Source organism: Lemur catta, chromosome 1 (assembly GCF_020740605.2).
Source record: "Lemur catta isolate mLemCat1 chromosome 1, mLemCat1.pri, whole genome shotgun sequence".
Lineage (NCBI taxonomy): Eukaryota > Metazoa > Chordata > Mammalia > Primates > Lemuridae > Lemur > Lemur catta.
In genome coordinates, this window is record NC_059128.1 from 75,950,435 (window position 1) to 75,968,031 (window position 17,597).

The window sequence follows — 17,597 nt, forward strand, 5'->3', positions numbered from 1 at the left end:
TGTCCTGCAGGCTGTGATAGTTACACTGAATGAATGCTTAAATCAGTCATCACAAATGTTTTCGAATGATTTGAACAAAATAATTCAGGCTCAGGTACCTGCTGGGGATGAATGACAAAGGAGTGTCCTTTGGGATATTTTTGGGCTATAGTGGTTAATAGCTCCCCGATACTTCATGAACAAAGCCTTAATTCCTTAGTTTAAATACTTTAGGATTTTTGCTGAATGAATGAAATCTTTTATCCAAGGCTGTGTCCCTGAACACTTGGTACTTTTGTTCATTTTTGTGCTCATTTTGACCATTTTCACCCTTTGGCCTCAGATCCCCTTCTCTCTCCTTTATCTGCATGGATAATTTTCAATTACCCTTCACAGTCTAACCGAAATATCATCACTGACTTGGCGCCTGATCCCCTCCTCTTCATTCCCTTGGCCACATGTCTACGGCTCCAGTAATCCCAGGAACCCTCTGTGCTTTTAAACTGATAAGAACAGATACTACACTTGATCTTAGCCAAAAGGCGGAGAAGCGATCTGTGCTTTTAAAGCAGTTTATTTTCAAGTACTCTATTTGAGCACCTGCCAGGTTTCACCTTGCAATCCAGTATGTATGTTATCTTCTCTACTAAAAGTAAAATTCTTTGAACAGGGATTTCATCCATCCACCTTGGAAGTCTTTACGGCACTAATTGCAGTACATTTTATGTAGGAGATGCTGAATAATTATTTAGAACTATTATTTACAGTTTCTTCTTGGCAGTGCTAGAATAATGCACCAGAAGGTAGTTAGGCTGGCAAGAGTTACGTGGAGGTTTCTCACCTGAGTTCAGAGCTCTGGCTAACGTTAAGGCACCACAACTATTTGGATCTCTGAAAAACTCCAGCAAGTTAGATTTTTTTCCCTCAAAGTCCTACCTATCATAGTCTCTTGAGACACTTGATCTGGGGTAGCCAATGAATCAGTTTTCATAGCTGTGGGGTAATACAGTATGTCTTGTCACTACGGAACCCATTGCCTGCCTAGCAATATCTACCACATAGTAGGTGTAAATAAATATTTGTTGGAATGTACTATTTCTCAGTAGAACTTGACCATATGAGCCTTTGTTATAACCAACCAAAGACACTTTTGAGACCATTGAGAAAAATTAAACTTGGTCTGTTGTAAAAGGTATTACTTCGTTGGGTATGATAATGGTGTTGTGGTTATGTTTACTTTTTTTTTAAAAAGTTCTTATCTCTTGGTAATCCATATCAAGTATTTATAGAAGTGTTATGGTGCCTGTAAAATTTGCTGTAGCATACTCCGAGAAAAGAGGGGGAAACTAGAAGTAAGAACAGTAGAATGTTGATAATTATTGAAATTGGTAATAGATACATGGGGGTCATTACACAATTCTCTCTACTTTTGTGTATGTTTGAAATTTTCTGTAATAAGATGCTTTAAATTATTTACTGTTGGTACAGCTCAAGCTCATTAAATCAATTGCCTGTTTAAATTCCAAGAACGTATCAAAAAACTTAATAAATTGCTCTGAGAAATTATCAAAATTTGATTAAAACTTAACAGAACATGATTTTTTTTTTTTTTTTTTTTGAGACAGAGTCTCACTTTGTTGCCCGGGCTAGAGTGAGTGCCGTGGCATCAGCCTAGCTCACAGCAACCTCAAACTCCCGGGCTTAAGCCCGGCCTCAGCCTCCCGAGTAGCTGGGACTACAGGCATGCGCCACCATGCCCAGCTAATTTTTTCTATATATATTTTTAGTTGGCCAGATAATTTCTTTCTATTTTTAGTAGAGACGGGGTCTCGCTCAGGCTGGTCTCGAACTCCTGACCTCAAGTGATCCACCCGCCTCGGCCTCCCAGAGGGCTAGGATTACAGGCATGAGCCACGGAGGCTGGCCATGATTTTTTTTTTTTTTTTTTTTTTTTTAAGAGATGAGGTCTCACTCTGTAGCCCAGCTGGAGTGTAGCAGGGCAGTCTCAGCTCACTGCAGCCTTGAACTCTAGGCTTCAGAGATCCTCCAGTCTCAGCCTCCTGAATAGGTGGGACTACAGGTGCCTGCCAACACACCCTGTTTTTTTGTTTGTTTGCTCTTTGGTTGGTTTTTGTTTTTTTTTTTTTGTAGAGGAGGAGGTGGGGTGTCTCGGGCTCCCAAAGTGCTGGGATTACAGATGTGAGCCACCATGTCTGCCCAACAAAATACAATTTAAATAAATTCCACCAGTATGATATTACTAAAATTAAATTTAGCCTGGGCAAGGTGTCTTATGCCTGTAATTCTAACACTTTGGGAGGCCAAGGAGGGCCAGGAGTTCAAGACCAGCCTGAGCAATACAGGGAGACACCTGTCTTTTAAAAGGGGAAAAAAAAGAAGAAAGAAAAGAAAAATTAGCTGGGTGTGTGGTGTTCCCTGTAGTCCCAGGTGCTCCAGAGGCTGAGGCAGGAGGATAGTTTGAGCCTACGAGTTTGAGGTTGCAGTGAGCTAGATGATGCCACTGCACTCTAGCCCTGGCAAGAGAGTGAGACCCTATCTCAAAATAAATAAATAAATTTAGAAGAGAAAATATAGGCTCTTTCTTTTGAGACATTTCTTTTAATGGTAAAGCAAAATGAGGCAGGCAGTTATTAATATTTATTGTGGGGCTACTGGTCCTTTCCTCTCTCATGCCCTCATTTCCCTTCTTGCAAGCTTAAATTAAATACAAAGATGGCACTATTGCCACTTCCTTGCCTCTCTCGATACTCAGCTTGGCAAAGCCCAAGCCTAATTAAACCCAGCTGTCTGCATAATCCTTGCGTAAAGCTATGCAGCTGACTGGCTAGAGAAACCACCTAACTTTGTTGACTTAACTTATTTTAAATGTATGACTCTAAATCTTAAAATGGGCATATGATCCTCCAACATTTTCTTTTTAGTCATTAACTTCTCACTTTTGAGGATAACTATTTCCTATCTTCTCTACTCAGCTTGGCTCCCTTCCCTCCCTTGATGACTTTTCCTCATAGGTCATTAAAAAATAGAAGCAATCAGCTGAAAACTACCTCATCCTTCCACCACCAAACCCTCTAGCCGGCCTGCATCTGCACCTGAGTACTCTGCCTTCCCACCCATTATAGTAAGAGGCTGTATCTAAGGGCAGCCTTTCTATTTATGCTGATGATCCTGGGCCCTCTTGCCTCCACTAGGACTACATTCTTGCAATGAGATCCACTCTCCTGCATCAGTTTCTCCCACTCTGCTGGCTCATTGCCATAAAGCATGCAATCATGTTTTAATATCATTCATCTTAAAAAAAAAAGAAATCAAAAATCCCATCCTGACCCATGGTCTTCCTCCCATCTATTGCCCCATTTCTCTATTCTTTTCTACTGAAATTGCTGTTGTCAAGGCCACCGTCTTACAAAGCTTGTGGTCCATCTCTATCCTTACCCTTGCCTATCAGCAGCATTTGGCATGATTGAACACTCCCGTCTGCTCCAGCCACTTTCTGACTAGATTTCTTTGATATTTCACTCTCTCCTGCCTTACTAGCACTTCTTTCTAGTCTACTTGGCTGGTTCTTCCTCTGCCAGATCTCTAAATGTGGGGTGCCTAGGAGTGTACCTTGGCCTTTTCTCTAATTGTGCTCTCTCGCTTAGTGATCTTGTCCACTCCCATAACTTTAAATTCATCAAGAAGCTAATGCCTCTCAAACCCACATCTCTAGTAGGACCTCTCCTCTGAGCTATTGCTTTGACAGCATGGTTAGTTCCAAACATTGATGATCTATTCTCCATCTCAGTATACGGTTCAGGCCCACTTTGGATCATCCTTGATTCCTCACTTCACTGCTCACACCCACTCATCCTTCTTGGCACTTTCTCCTGAGTACACTTGAAACTGACCTCTGGGCACCATGCCCAATGCTGCAAATCTGAGCCATGGCACTCTCATCTCTTGACCACTGCTTCAGTCTCCATACGGGGCTTCCTGCCTCTACTCTTGCCTCCTACTAGTATCCTCTTGGTAGTCAGAGTGATATTTAGAACTTAAAACATGTCATTTTCCTGCTCAGTGCTCTCCAATGTCTTCTTTCACATCTAAAATAAAATCTAAACTCTTCCAAATGTAGTGAGAGAAGCTTGGTTTGATCCTGATTTGGAGGGAAATTTTTTTAAAAGAAAACAGCTAAAATTGGAGACAAGGAAATTTCATTATGGGCTATGTATTAGGTAATATTGGGAAATTATTACTTTTGTAAGTACAATAATGCATTAGAGGTTATATAGGAGAAACTCCCCTTATCTTTAGGAGATGTGGTTCATGTATTTAGTGGTAAAACATCATGATGACTAGAACTTACTTTCACATAATTTGGCAAGAAATATATATTAATACAGAGAGTAAATACAAGACAATGTTAATGATTGTTGAGTCTAGGTGGACAGTATGAGTGTTTATTACATTATTTTGACTTTTCTAATAGGCCTGATATTTTTTAGTAAATTAGGGGGAAGAAATCCATACTCCTTGCCGTGGCCTATAAATCTACCTGACCCAGCTTCAACTCACCTCTCTGATCTCCCTGCCCTCCACACACCCCAGTGTTCACCATGTTCCAGCCACAGTGGCTATTTTTGTCCTTTAACTCATCAGTCCATCTCAGGGCCTCTCTGCTTGGTGTCCCCTCTGCTTGGAGTGCTCTTTCCCCACAACTTCACCTGCTGCCCCTTTCCTCATTCACATCTCAGCTCAAGCCACACCTCAGAGAGGCCTTTTCTGACCATCTTAACTCAGGTAGCCACCCCCCCCCCGTGCCCCAATCACCCAGTTTTATTTTTGCTTTATAGCACCTGATGTCATATCATTTATTTCTAGCTTACTTGGTTAATAGGCTTTTTCCCAACTAGTCCACTACTAGAAGCTCCTGGAGGGCAGACACCTTGTCTGTTTTGTTTACCACTGTCTTTGCTAGTGCCTGGAAGCACAATAAATGCTGTCGAAGGAACACATGAATACATGCTGATAACTAACATCTCTACCTTCAGCACAGCTCTTGAGTATCAGCCCAGATCATTTTTTTTTTTTGAGACAGAGTTTCACTTTGTCGCCCGGGCTAGAGTGAGTGCCGTGGCGTCAGCCTAGCTCACAGCAACCTCAAACTCCTGGGCTTAAGCTATCCTACTGCCTCAGCCTCCCGAGTAGCTGGAACTACAGGCATGCACCACCATGCCCGGCTAATTTTTTCTATATAGATTTTTAGCTGTCCAAATCATTTCTTTCTATTTTTGGTAGAGACGGGGGTCTCACTCTTGCTCAGGCTGGTCTCGAACTCTTGACCTTGAGCGATCCACCCACCTCGGCCTCCCAGAGTGCTAGGATTACAGGCGTGAGCCACTGCGCCCGGCCAGCCCAGATCATTTAACCTGCTAAATGTCCTTACTTGATTCTGCCACAGGTATCTCACTTCAGCATTCTTGCATGTTTGGTGACATTCTTTTTTTTTTTTTTTTTTGAGACAGAGTCTCACTCTGTTGCCCGGGCTAGAGTGCTGTGGCATCAGCCTAGCTCATAGCAACCTCAAACTCTTGGGCTCAAGCAATCCTCCTGCTTCAGCCTCCCGAGTAGCTGGGACTACAGGCATGCACCACCATGCCTGGCTAATTTTTTCTATATATTTTTAGTTGTCCAGCTAATTTCTTTCTACTTTTAGTAGAGACGGGGTCTCGCTCTTGCTCAGGCTGGCCTTGAACTCCTGAGCTCAAACTATCCGCCTGCCTTGGCCTCCCAGAGTGCTGGGATTACAGGCGTGAGCCACCATGCCCGGCCTGCTGACATTCTGATAGTATGTTAAGAAGGTGTTAGAGTCAGAATGATCAAGGATGCCTGAATTCTGCCTTGCCAATCACCTCCTTCTCAGAGAATACTCTCAAGGGCAGTTCAAGGAACAAGTAGGAAATAAGGTACCACTTCATTACTGAGATGGTACCTGTTGTTATGCAGAAAATTCTGGTAAAGTGGGCTATACGATGTGGCTTAGGCTCACACCCTAAGCAAAACCTCTCCTGTCCCCTAAAGCCCAAACCAAGTTTCAGGATCTCTGCCATTCTTTACTGGGTACATGGCCAATAAAAAAAGGTATGAGAAGAAAAGAGCCATGCCCAGTGGCAGGCCCACCTTGAAAAGGATGTCTCTGGCCCTCAACTGTGTGGCTAAGTGGAAGGAAAGAAAAGAGAACCCAACCAATATACTTGACCTTTTAAAGCACAGGAAAATGTAACTAATCAGATCAATATTCCTGTTTCAAGAAAGAACAAGAAGGGAAGGATTCCTAAGATAGGAAAAGAAGCTAGGAGTTCCCTTCCCACCAGGGACCTTTTGCATTCCACATCTTAGGGACCCTTACCACCGTCCCACCAGCTGCCCAAGCCAGAAACCTGGGCATAACAAAGTTTCCCTGTTCTTCAACTCCCACGTTTGCACTGATTTTACTTCCTAAGAAGGTTTTGACTCCATCGTGCTGCCTTAGCCCTGCTCTACTTCAGGCCACAGCATCTCTGGTTTCCTACAACAGCCTCCTAGCTGTTTCCCTGTCTTCAGTCTTATCCCCGTTGAATGCATCCTGCACATTGTGAAACCAGAGTGATCATTCTGAGTAATCTGAAATTGGTCACCCACAGCCCTGCTGCAAACTCCTCAGAGACTGCCCTTTTCCCTAAGGGTAAAGTTCACACTCTTAAAAGGTTTGCAAGGCCTGGCAAGGTCAGGCCCCTGCCCACTTTCCCAACATTATTTTTCACCATCCCTTCCAATAGCTCCATGCTCCAGCCACACTGAACTTAAGTTCCTCAAACTTCACCATTGGCATTTCCTTGCTGTGCTAGTTCTTTACTCTTTTCTCTATTTCTGACTCTTCTTCATTTTTCGGATCTCAGCAGCTAGAGACAACACATCTTTATCTGAGAACTGGCCTGGGCCAAGCCCACCTATGTTCTCTCACAGCCTGAGCCTCCTGCCTTGGGTACTTACCCCCCTGTATTGCAATTGCCTCTCTCCTTGTCTGACTTTCCCACTCAGGCATGAAATCCCTTAGGACAGGGACCAGTTTATCTAGGTCATAGTTCTAGACCTACAGCCTGACAAGAGTACATTTGAATACAAAAACTGCAGAAAATGTTCAATGTGTCTTTCCTGTTTATTGATTTTTGCAGGCAGACAAGTTGTTAAAAGCCTTAAAAGCCCACCTTAAACATGAAGCAAAAAAAGAAAATGAGAATCAGGTGAGTAATGTTTTTCATCATCATCACCTATTAGCTAGCAAAACAATCATATTTAGGTAATGAGCAATTAACACATAATTAGTGATGATTTAAGACATGCTGTTTATTACCAAAGAGATCATTATTGGTAATAATGCCAGGGACTGAATCATTTCATAATAACCATTTGTTATGAATGGTAAAACTGCCTCGAGGCAAGTAATCTGTCTGATAAGATGTTCTTATATGAATGCGGCTAAGTACTAGTTGCCAAATGAGAGATGGCATGATGAGTACGGAGGCAACTGGATTTGAAGGGAAGTAACTGGATTTGAAGTCAGAAAGCCCCAGGTGAAGTAGCAGCTCTCTTTTCTTTCCTTGTGACCTTGGGAAACTGAAACTCCTCTTTTAAATGGAAATAATATCTGCTGTGCTGAATTGAGTGTTGTGAGAATCAAATGAAGTAGGGATTGTGAAAGTGACTTACTTGTAAGCTGTAAACCACTGCTCATGGGGGAGATTGTCATGGCTGCTTCAGACCGGTGCCAAAGGTTTTTCATAAGTCATGACACATAAATCAATCAAGGGCCAGGATTCTTAACTTGAAATAGAGGGAAATGTTGAAAGGCCTCAAGGACTGAGCCTTGGAAAGATTGATTATATATCTGAAAGTGAAGGTAAATATAAACATGAACTGAAAATCTAACTTCTTCCTCTGTTTTCTAATTTATAAACATTTAAAAATTTTATAAGAACAGGATGTGATAATCAAAATTCAATCAGATACAGGATTCCTAAGTGGTGAATCTGTTAATAATGAGCTTAGACAGGTGAAAAGACGTGATGTAGACATCACATGGGTAAATCAAAGAGAGCTTATTTAAGAATACAGAAAAAGTCAGCAAAGTCCAGATACGTGGCAAAGAAATCTTCAGTGTTACCTAGGATAGACAGATGTATAAGCTTCCAGACCCCAAGATCATCATCTGAGAAGTGTACAGTTGTGTATTATATTTAAGTGAGGGTGACAGTGGATCTTCTCGAAGCCTTACATATATGAGTTGTAACAGTTCTGACTATGTTAGTCTGGATGTGTGCTGGCCATTGGCTCAACTGAAGCAGGTATGCCTTCTTCAGTCTTAGATTTAGACAAGTGAGTTAGAGGGTACGTCATGGTCCATTCAGGATTGAACATACTGCTCCCTGATCATTGTCAGACTCCCAGACTAACATAACATACCGTGGTTTGGGTACATGGGATTAAAATAAGACAGACATCCCTGGGAGTCACAATAACAGGTATTTAAACCAATTACAGGACCTATCCTATACTTCACTACTATGGGGTGGTGGGGGATACTTTTAAAGTGGGATCCAGATAGGATTTTTCTATTCTCATGTAAAAATTCCTGCTCCTTTGAAATTTATGCTCAACTATTCTAGTCTCTTATTTGCTGACCCCCTAGTTGCTCTCTAGTGTTCCCTGTCTCATTGTCTTCATTGCCTTATGTCCAGACCTTATTTTGGGTGAGTTCAAAGGTCCATCTGTTTGTCTCTTTTTACTACCTTGGCCTTCTTGTTCCTTAATTCTAGTGACCTTTGTTTCTGCTCTTCGTCAGCCATCCACTTCTTTGGGCATTTCCTGGACCTTACATCTCTTGGAACTATTCCACTTTTGTAATATTTCACCTCTGTCTAAGGACTTCCGCTCTTTATTCTTTTACTCCTAACACACGTATTTTATATTGTGGTTCTCAGCTCAGTATGTAGAGGAGAATCATTAACTTTGATACTTAGAATGAATAGATGACAGCAATTGAGAAGTAAAAGGAAAACAAGAGGTACATAGACACATAAAGATGCTAATATCTGTGACTTACAGGATATATTGCCTGTAGTTGTGGAACAAGATTTAAAGGTATATCTATAGGTGCAAAGGTAACTAATAGAGTGACTGAAGTGGTGTAATTCTATTAGGAAGAAGATAGCAACATGAGAGTACAAATAAGCTAAATTTTAGCACATGATAGGCACTAAAATAGCTGTTGAAAATACAAATATCCCATGAGCAAATCACTAGTGATATATTAAATAACCACCTGAACTTAAACCTTACAAATAGCAAGGGTGGGCAGAGAACCAATTGCTTTTCATTATAATCTCTTCTTTAGTGTTTCATTTAATTTTTTTAGCCATACGTATGTATTAGTTTATTTCAAAAAATTAGAGTTTACTTAAAATATAAAAACATCAAAACCAACTCAAGCCTTTGCTTTATAGTTTCTAGGTAAGGTATATGCCTTCCTCACACTCATGATAATATATTCACCTATTTTTTTTCTAGTGCTTTTAAGCTTTTACTTTTAACATTTATATCTTCATCCAGATTTCATTTTGGTGTGAGAGAACAACCAGTTTTTCGAGCCACCAAAATTATAAAAAACATTGTTAGTTTTCCCCACATCGTGTGTTGAATAATGAATCCAATCTTCCCCCACTAATATGAAGTGCAGCCATTATCATACAATGATTTCTTACATAAGCAGGTCTGTTTTGGATGTTCTGGTACCTGACCACACTGTTTTCATATTGTAGCATTTTACTTTTAGTTTATGGTAATTCAAGTGCTTTTTACCTTACTCCATTATTTTTACCTTTGATAAGTTACTTTGGGCTCTCAAAGGTTTAGTTTCCCCATCTGTGAACTGGGGATAATAACAATATCTATCTCATAGGCTTTAAGAAATAAATGAGATAATCCACATAAATACTTAACCCAGTAAAGTTGTAATGCTAGCTATAATTATTATTACCTAATAACACAGTGCTTGGCACATAGTGTATATTCAGTAAATTAATGCACTTTTAATAATTCTCTTAACTTATTCCAACTAAGATAACTTGGAATGCTTTCCCAACTTAGTTCATTATCTCAGATTATTAAATGTGATTGTTTCTTTTTAAATACTCTATAATTCTTGTCTCTGCCTATAATTTATTGCTAGAGAGTTTAAAAAATTATCTTTTGTATGTGCAATATGTTTTTTATTCAGTTTAAATTCTGATTCTTCCTTAGCATTATACCTCTATACATAGGACGTGACAGATTAATGTCTCTCTTTTCAGGATGAAAGTCAAACTTCTGCATCCTCTTGTGATGAGACTGAGATACAGATTAACAATCAGGAGCAAGGTGAGAGAGAGCCAGCTGGCCACGTCACCAAAATGAGGAGAAGGCGCAAGACAGTCCATGGGAACCCTGACTCCCAGGTGAATGGAAGTGTACAAACTGAAAATAAGCCACCACCTGTGCCAAACTGGCATATTCTTAAGGAGCTTCCTTTTTAAATTTCATTATGATAACAGGTGGTTGTAAGTTCACTGTGTGCGACAAGCTCCATGAAGGCCCAGGCCCAAGTCTTGCTGCTTAGCACAACCCAGGGCCTGGCACTCAAGAAGTACTTCTTAAGTATTAAGCACAAATAAATATTTGAATAAATAGGTGCTTTCGTTAAGTGTTCACCGAAACGAAGTAAATAAGAAGAGAAACCAACATCAACTATGATTTTTTTCATTTAATTCTCTTCCCTGGCTGGGCGCGGTGGCTCACGCCTGTAATCCTAGCCCTCTGGGAGGCCGAGCCGGGTGGATCACTCGAGGTCAGGAGTTCGAGACCAGCCTGAGCAAGACCCCGTCTCTACTAAAAATGGAAAGAAATTATCTGGACAACTGAAAATATATATAGAAAAAATTAGCCGGGCATGGTGGCGCATGCCTGTAGTCCCAGCTACTCGGGAGGCTGAGGCAGTAGGATCGCTTAAGCCCAGGAGTTTGAGGTTGCTGTGAGCTAGGCTGACGCCATGGCACTTACTCTAGCCCGGGCAACAAAGTGAGACTCTGTCTCAAAAAAAAAAAATTCTCTTTCTTAAATTTATCGCTACCTGGTGATCACCATGTACTTAGTCTTTCAGCACTATGGTCATGCGATTAGTGAGGGGCTTCCCTCATTTGCTTTGATTAGATTCTGATTTTATTGTTCTATCTTATCCTTCCATTTAAGTTTAACTTTTACCCAACTACACAGTCTTAATTTTTTATTTTCTAGCTTCATATAGTCCTTTGGTTAGTAGACTGTCTAGGTCTATCCGTATTAGCTTATCATCCCTAAGAGAGCTAATGTTACCATTTCTTTTATGCCTTCCAATGTTTCCTAGTGTCTCTTTCCTATTCCTAAATTTACATTCTCTTGATACTTGGTGGGGCAGAGACTCAAATCCACCACTCAGAAGTCTCGTTCTTCTATTTTTATTCCTTTAGCCTCTTCCCCCCTTCGTTTTGGCACCTATGTTTGTAAGACAGCAATTACTTATCATCTAAATCTTTTATTTCCTTTTAAAATTAGCAGGATCATTCAGAGATAAAAATAAGTGAACCCACTGAATTCCAGAATTGTGAAAAGCAGGAAAACCAAGATCTCAGCTCTACTCCTTCTCCATCAGATGAGAGCCAAGGAGCTGAGAATTCAGTTTCCTCACGAAAAAGTGGAATAAATGGTATGCCAAGTAATGTTTAAAAACAAATTACTAGTTATAGCCATGTACATTAGTTTCCTAGGGCTACTATAATAAGATACCACAAACTGGGTACCCTAAGACAACAGAAATTGATTGTCTCATACTTTTAGAGGCTAGAACAACAGCAATTGATTCTCTCATAGTTCTAGAGGCTAGAAGTCCAAAATCAAGGTGTCAGTAGAGCCATGCTTCTCTGAGACACTGGGTACAATCCTTCCTTGCCTTTCCCTGACCTGTGATGCTTATCGATGCCTGGTGTTCCTTGGCTTGCAGCTGCATGGCTCCACTCTCTGCTTCTGTTATCACATGGCATTCTCTCTAGGTATATCTGTCTTCTTAAAAGTGCTCCAGTCTGGGCACAATGGTTCACACCTATAATCCCAGCACATTGGGAGGCTGAGGCAAGACGATTTCTTGAGCCCAGAAGTTCAAGACCAGCCTGAGCAAGAGCGAGACCTCCGTCTCTACAAAACATAGAAAAATTAGCTGGGTGTGGTGGCATGTGCCTGTAGTCCCAACTACTTGGGAGTCTGAGGCAAGAAGATCACTTGAGCCCAGGAGTTCGAGGTTGTAGTGAGCAGGCCACTGCACTGTAGCCTGGGAGACAGCAAGACCCTGTCTCAAAACTAACTAAATAAATAAATAAGTGGTGTGATGGCACATACTTGTAGTCCTAGTTACTCAGGAGGTTGAGGCAAGACAATTGCTTGAGCGCAGGACTTCAATGCCAACCAGGGCAACATAGCGAGACCTGTCTCTTTAAAAATAAATAAGTATATAATCAGAGAACCAGAGGAAATATGCCAAAATGCTAATGTGTTTCTTTGGCTGTTGGGATTTTGTGATTTTCATCACTCTAGTTATAACAATAACATGTTCATAGTAAAAATTCTGAAAAAGTTTTATTTAACTTTCTGGTATGTTTATATAACTTCTATACAGACAGCATAAAATTTCTGTCCATTTGAAGCTTATAAGCTAATATGGTAGTAATGCTATAATTCTTTGTGTTCCTTATGTACCATTTCTACCACCACTTTGAGAGAGCCTACAATGTAAAAATGCTCTGTTTACTTATAGACATTTCTGAAATTTTTTGAAATCCTTCTTAGTTCTGTCTCTTTGGATTTAGGTAATGAAGATTCAAAGGTATCTTCAGAAAGAAAGAAGGCTCCCTATAGAGATGAATTCTACAAACGTGGAAAAAACAAAAGAACTGCAGTCACTACTCCAAGTAAGTTTTATACACAAAGATACATAAAGTAATGGTTGGCCCACTTTAGACTGATGTTGGAAAGGAACAGCTAAAAGTTTACATGCTGAAACTAGGGTTTACATTCTCGTTCTCTCATTTTCTAGCTTTGAGATCTTGAGCAACTTATCCTCAATAAACCTACTTCCTCAGTGTAAAGTGGAAATAATTTTGCTACAGTACATATTTCTTCAGGTTGATATATAGCTTAATTGGGAATATTTTTTCTACTATTGATTACCTAGCACTGCACATAGCCCATATCCAGGATTTAGTAAACATCTGATGCATGCAACAGGCATGATGGTGTGCGTCTTTTTGGGGGGTGGGGGGGGGCGGGGACCGGGGACAGAGTCTCACTCTGTTGCCCGGGCTAGAGTGCCGTGGAGTCAGCCTAGCTCACAGCAACCTCAGACTCTTGGGCTCAAGCAATCCTACTGCCTCAGCCTCCCAAGTAGCTGGGACTACAGGCATGCACCACCATGCCCGGCTAATTTTTTCTATTTTTTTTTTAGTTGTCCAGTTAATTTCTTTCTGTTTTTTAGTAGAAGCGGGGTCTCACTTTTGCTCAGGCTGGTCTCAAACTCCTGACCTTGAGCAATTCTCCCACCTTGGCCTCCCAGAGTGCTGGGATTACAGGCGTGAGCCACCGCGCCTGGCCGATGGTGTATGTCTTGTAGTCCCAGCTACTCAAGAGGCTGAGTCGGAAGGATCACTTTGTGTATAGGGGTTCAAGGTCACAGTGAGCTGTGATCACACCACTGCACTCCAGCCTGGGTGACACACAAGATCCTATCTTTGAAAAGAAAAATCTGATGAATGAATGTCTATGAAGTACTTGACATAAAGCCCACCTTATAATAGTTTCTCATAAATTTAAGGGGCTCCATTTTTGGATATATAATTCTTCACTATCTTATATTGCTGGAACGCTGCTTGGCAGGTAGAATGTTGATTGTTATATATTTAATGTAGTTAGAATGCTGTTGATCATATATTAGAGATTCAATCGATGTTTATATACTTAATTAATACTGCCTGTCTTGGCCTGTCTTACATCCTTTTAGATAAGGATGGTTTTTATTTTTTTTATTTTTTATTTTTTTGAGACAGAGTCTCACTCCGTTGCCTGGGCTAGAGTTCCATGATATCAGCCTAGCTCATGGCAACCTCAAACTCCTGGGCTCAAGCAATCCTCCTGCCTCAGCCTCCCCAGTAGCTAGGACTACAGGCACATGCCACCATGCCTGGCTAATTTTTTCTGTTTTTAGCAGAGATGGGAATCTCACTCTTGCTCAGGCTGGTCTTGAACTCCTGACCTCAAGCGATTCTCCCACCTTAGCCTCCCAGAATGCTAGGATTACAGGCATGAGCCACCACACCCAGCTGGTTTTTACAGTTTTAAAGTTTTAAAAAAAGAATAATGAGATAGAGACCATACCATACATTGCCACAAAGCCTAAAATACATTTTATCTAGCCCTTTACAGAAAAAGTTTGCGAGTCCTTGGCATAGAGCTTTCTAAGCATTATAGAATATCAAATTTATGATGGTTAAATAAAAACCATTTGACTAATTGGAGAAGATAAATCTGTTACTCTTATTCTCTAGACCAATCCAAGATGTCAGTTAGTACAATGGACAGAGAGCAAATGTTTAGTTATAAGGTGAATATGTTTTGCCCCTGATTTTCCAAAAACTAAGTATTTTGAAGTTACAGTTTTGGCAAAAATTATGTTGAAATTGAATGTCAGGGTTGCAAAGAAGAGGATAAGTGTTACCAGAAAAACACAAGAAGTAAATGAGTGGATTTTGTCTTGTTATTAATTTTCATATTTGGGGGGAACATTCTAGACTTTAAGAAGCTTCATGAGGCTCATTTTAAGGAAATGGAGTCCATTGATCAGTATATGGAGAGAAAAAAGAAACACTTTGAAGAACACAATTTGGTTAATGAACTGAAGGTATGTAGATAAAATTATGTTCTTAATGGGACTAAACTGTTTAATTTTAATGCATGAACTGTATAACACCATGGTTAATACAGCCAGTTTTCTATTTCTCTATCAATGGAATGGATTTGTTTGGGCTTAACATATCTTTATCTTAAAATTGCTTTCTACAACCTTAAGAATTTTCAAAACCTTCCAAATAAAGCAGTGAATCCTCACTATGAAGAACTAATTCCAAAGTGCTAATAAGTCATTCTGTTTTCCATGTTCAGACGTTTTGCCCATCACTTTCATTGAGAATGGACTAGCTTGTGGCTAAAGCCATCTTCTTTCTCTTATCTCTCACCTAAAGGAAATTGGAGTGATTAATAGTGGCTAACCTAAAGAGTTTCTATGTTAACAGGTCCCTTGGGGGCCTTCAATCCAAGTCCTCCTGGACTCAAAGCCCCCTCAAGTAGAAAGTGATAAAATCAACCCTGAGGTTGAGTTAGCAGAGTAGTGAGTCGATGACATCCTAGGAAGTGGATGTTATTGGTATCTGGTGTTAAGGGTGTACCAAATAGAGGGTGAGAAACATTTATTTTAGAATTTAATAATATATAACAAGCTGCCTATTTCTCAAAAAGAATTTAAGGCAGTTTGTGGTATTAAACATAAAACTTTTTTGTTTTTATTTTTTCTTTATTCTGTTTATAGAACAGTTGTCACCAAGAGATAAAGTCAATTAACTATCAGTTACTCACTTGAGTTTTGAGTTTTCTGGCAACTAGCACCAAGAGGGAAACACTGGGTGCTAAGTTCTAAGCGATTTTTTTTTGAGATTAGGGTCTTGCTATGTTGCCACTGCTCCCAGCCTGAAGAAATATCATTTCTTTCATGATTATATGTTACATGTTGGTTATATAGTTATAAATCCTTCTATGTTATAATTGCCTGTTTTTCTGTGGATTTACTGTTTACTTTTTCTTTTGCCAATTCTTATTTGTTTATATTAATGGTATATATTATATGTCATACAACTTTCCTATAGTTTATCTTTTAACTATATTAATGGTGTCTTACCTTGAGGAAGGTCTTATTTCTGTTCTAGTTAAATTTATTCAAGTTTTCCTTTTAAGGCTGAGTTTTTCATCATGCTTAGTAAGGCCTTGCCTGTCCTAAGATTATTAAAATATGCTCTTATATTTATTTCTATTCTTCCCTGGTTTTAATCCTTAACCCACATTTTTTTTTTTTTTGTGAAACAGAGTCTTGCTTTGTTGCCCGGGCTAGAGTGAGTGCCGTGGCGTCAGCCTAGCTCACAGCAACCTCAAACTCCCGGGCTTAAGCGATCCTCCTGCCTCAGCCTCCCAAGTAGCTGGGACTACAGGCATGCGCCACCATGCCCGGCTAATTTTTTCTATATATATTTTCAGTTGTCCAGATAGTTTCTTTCCATTTTTAGTAGAGACGGGGTCTTGCTCAGGCTGGTCTCGAACTCCTGACCTCGAGCGATCCACCCAGCTCGGCCTCCCAGAGGGCTAGGATTACAGGCGTAAGCCACTGCGCCCGGCCAACCCACATTTTTTTTATATGTCAATTTCAGTTGTCCTATCTCGGTAAGGAAGTTACATTTCTTTTGCTTGTAACAGATCTTAGATTGATAATAGTAAAATATTCAATTACTCTTTGTGCCTTGACAATATCTAAAAGCTATAACCTAAGTGGAACCCTTCATAACAATTTCAAAGTGAGCATTTCTTTCCCTCCCTTTTTTTGTTTACTTTTTTACCTTTTTAATTTTTTTTTTTTTTTTTTTTTTTGAGAGAGGGTCTTGCTCTGTCATCCATACTAGAGTGCAGTACTGTTATCAGAGCTCACTGCCACCTCAAACTCCTGGGCTCGAGTGATCCTCCTGCCTCAGCCTTCCAAGTCGCTGGGACTACAGGTTTGCACTACCACATCCAGTTTATTTTTCTATTTTTTGTAGAGACAAGGTCCCACTCTTGTTCAGGCTTGTCTCAAACTCCTGGCCTCAAGCAATCCTCCTACCTTGGCCTCCCTAAGTGTTGGCATTACAGGCATGAGCCACTGCACCCAGCCTTAGTTTTTTTATTTTTAAGAACTTTAAAATGCTATTTTGGGGGAAGAGAGGGAGAGGGTGGATTTATAGATTCTACCTGCTAAATATGTAATAGGTTCTTCTTTCAGTTTGTATCTAATAAACTGTATATCATGTTCTCAAATTTACCGTATTTCCAAGAGAATCTATTCTTTCTTTCTGGCTACAAGGGACAGTTGTGCTATATTCTTTCTCCAGTTAGAAAATGCTTCTATGTATGGGTACATGGCAGCTGGGAAAGACTTTCTTGTAACTTACTACTCAGCACAAGCAGAAGTTATTCTTTATAGCAGAATCACCATAGCAACACAGTGGTGGGTAGCTGGGCTGCCAGGCAGACAGGTAGGATAGGATGAGGTGGCATAGTGCAGAAGGAAGAGATGCCAGGTGGAGTTAAAAGTGGGGATGACACAAGGAGGAAATGGGAACACTCCTCTGGGCTTTTTCTTGGAGACAATACTGTATGTGAGACCA

The 17,597-nt window shown here is 40.3% G+C and overlaps 1 protein-coding gene and 1 pseudogene across 2 annotated transcripts in view; one reads left to right on the forward strand and one right to left on the reverse strand.

Annotated features, from left to right (window-relative positions):
• NUSAP1 (nucleolar and spindle associated protein 1) overlaps positions 1-17,597 on the forward strand; it is a 30,542-nt gene that overhangs the window by 1,190 nt on the left and 11,755 nt on the right. The window contains exons 2-6 of one of the 2 annotated variants that reach the window (XM_045536887.1): positions 7,197-7,265; positions 10,371-10,514; positions 11,650-11,797; positions 12,951-13,052; positions 14,925-15,034. In XM_045536887.1, the coding sequence (XP_045392843.1) occupies positions 7,197-7,265; positions 10,371-10,514; positions 11,650-11,797; positions 12,951-13,052; positions 14,925-15,034 (573 nt within the window). Of the gene's footprint in view, positions 1-7,196; positions 7,266-10,370; positions 10,515-11,646; positions 11,798-12,950; positions 13,053-14,924; positions 15,035-17,597 lie in introns of both variants that reach the window. The other variant, XM_045536808.1, reaches the window with a different exon arrangement.
• LOC123631010 lies at positions 443-534 on the reverse strand (annotated as a pseudogene).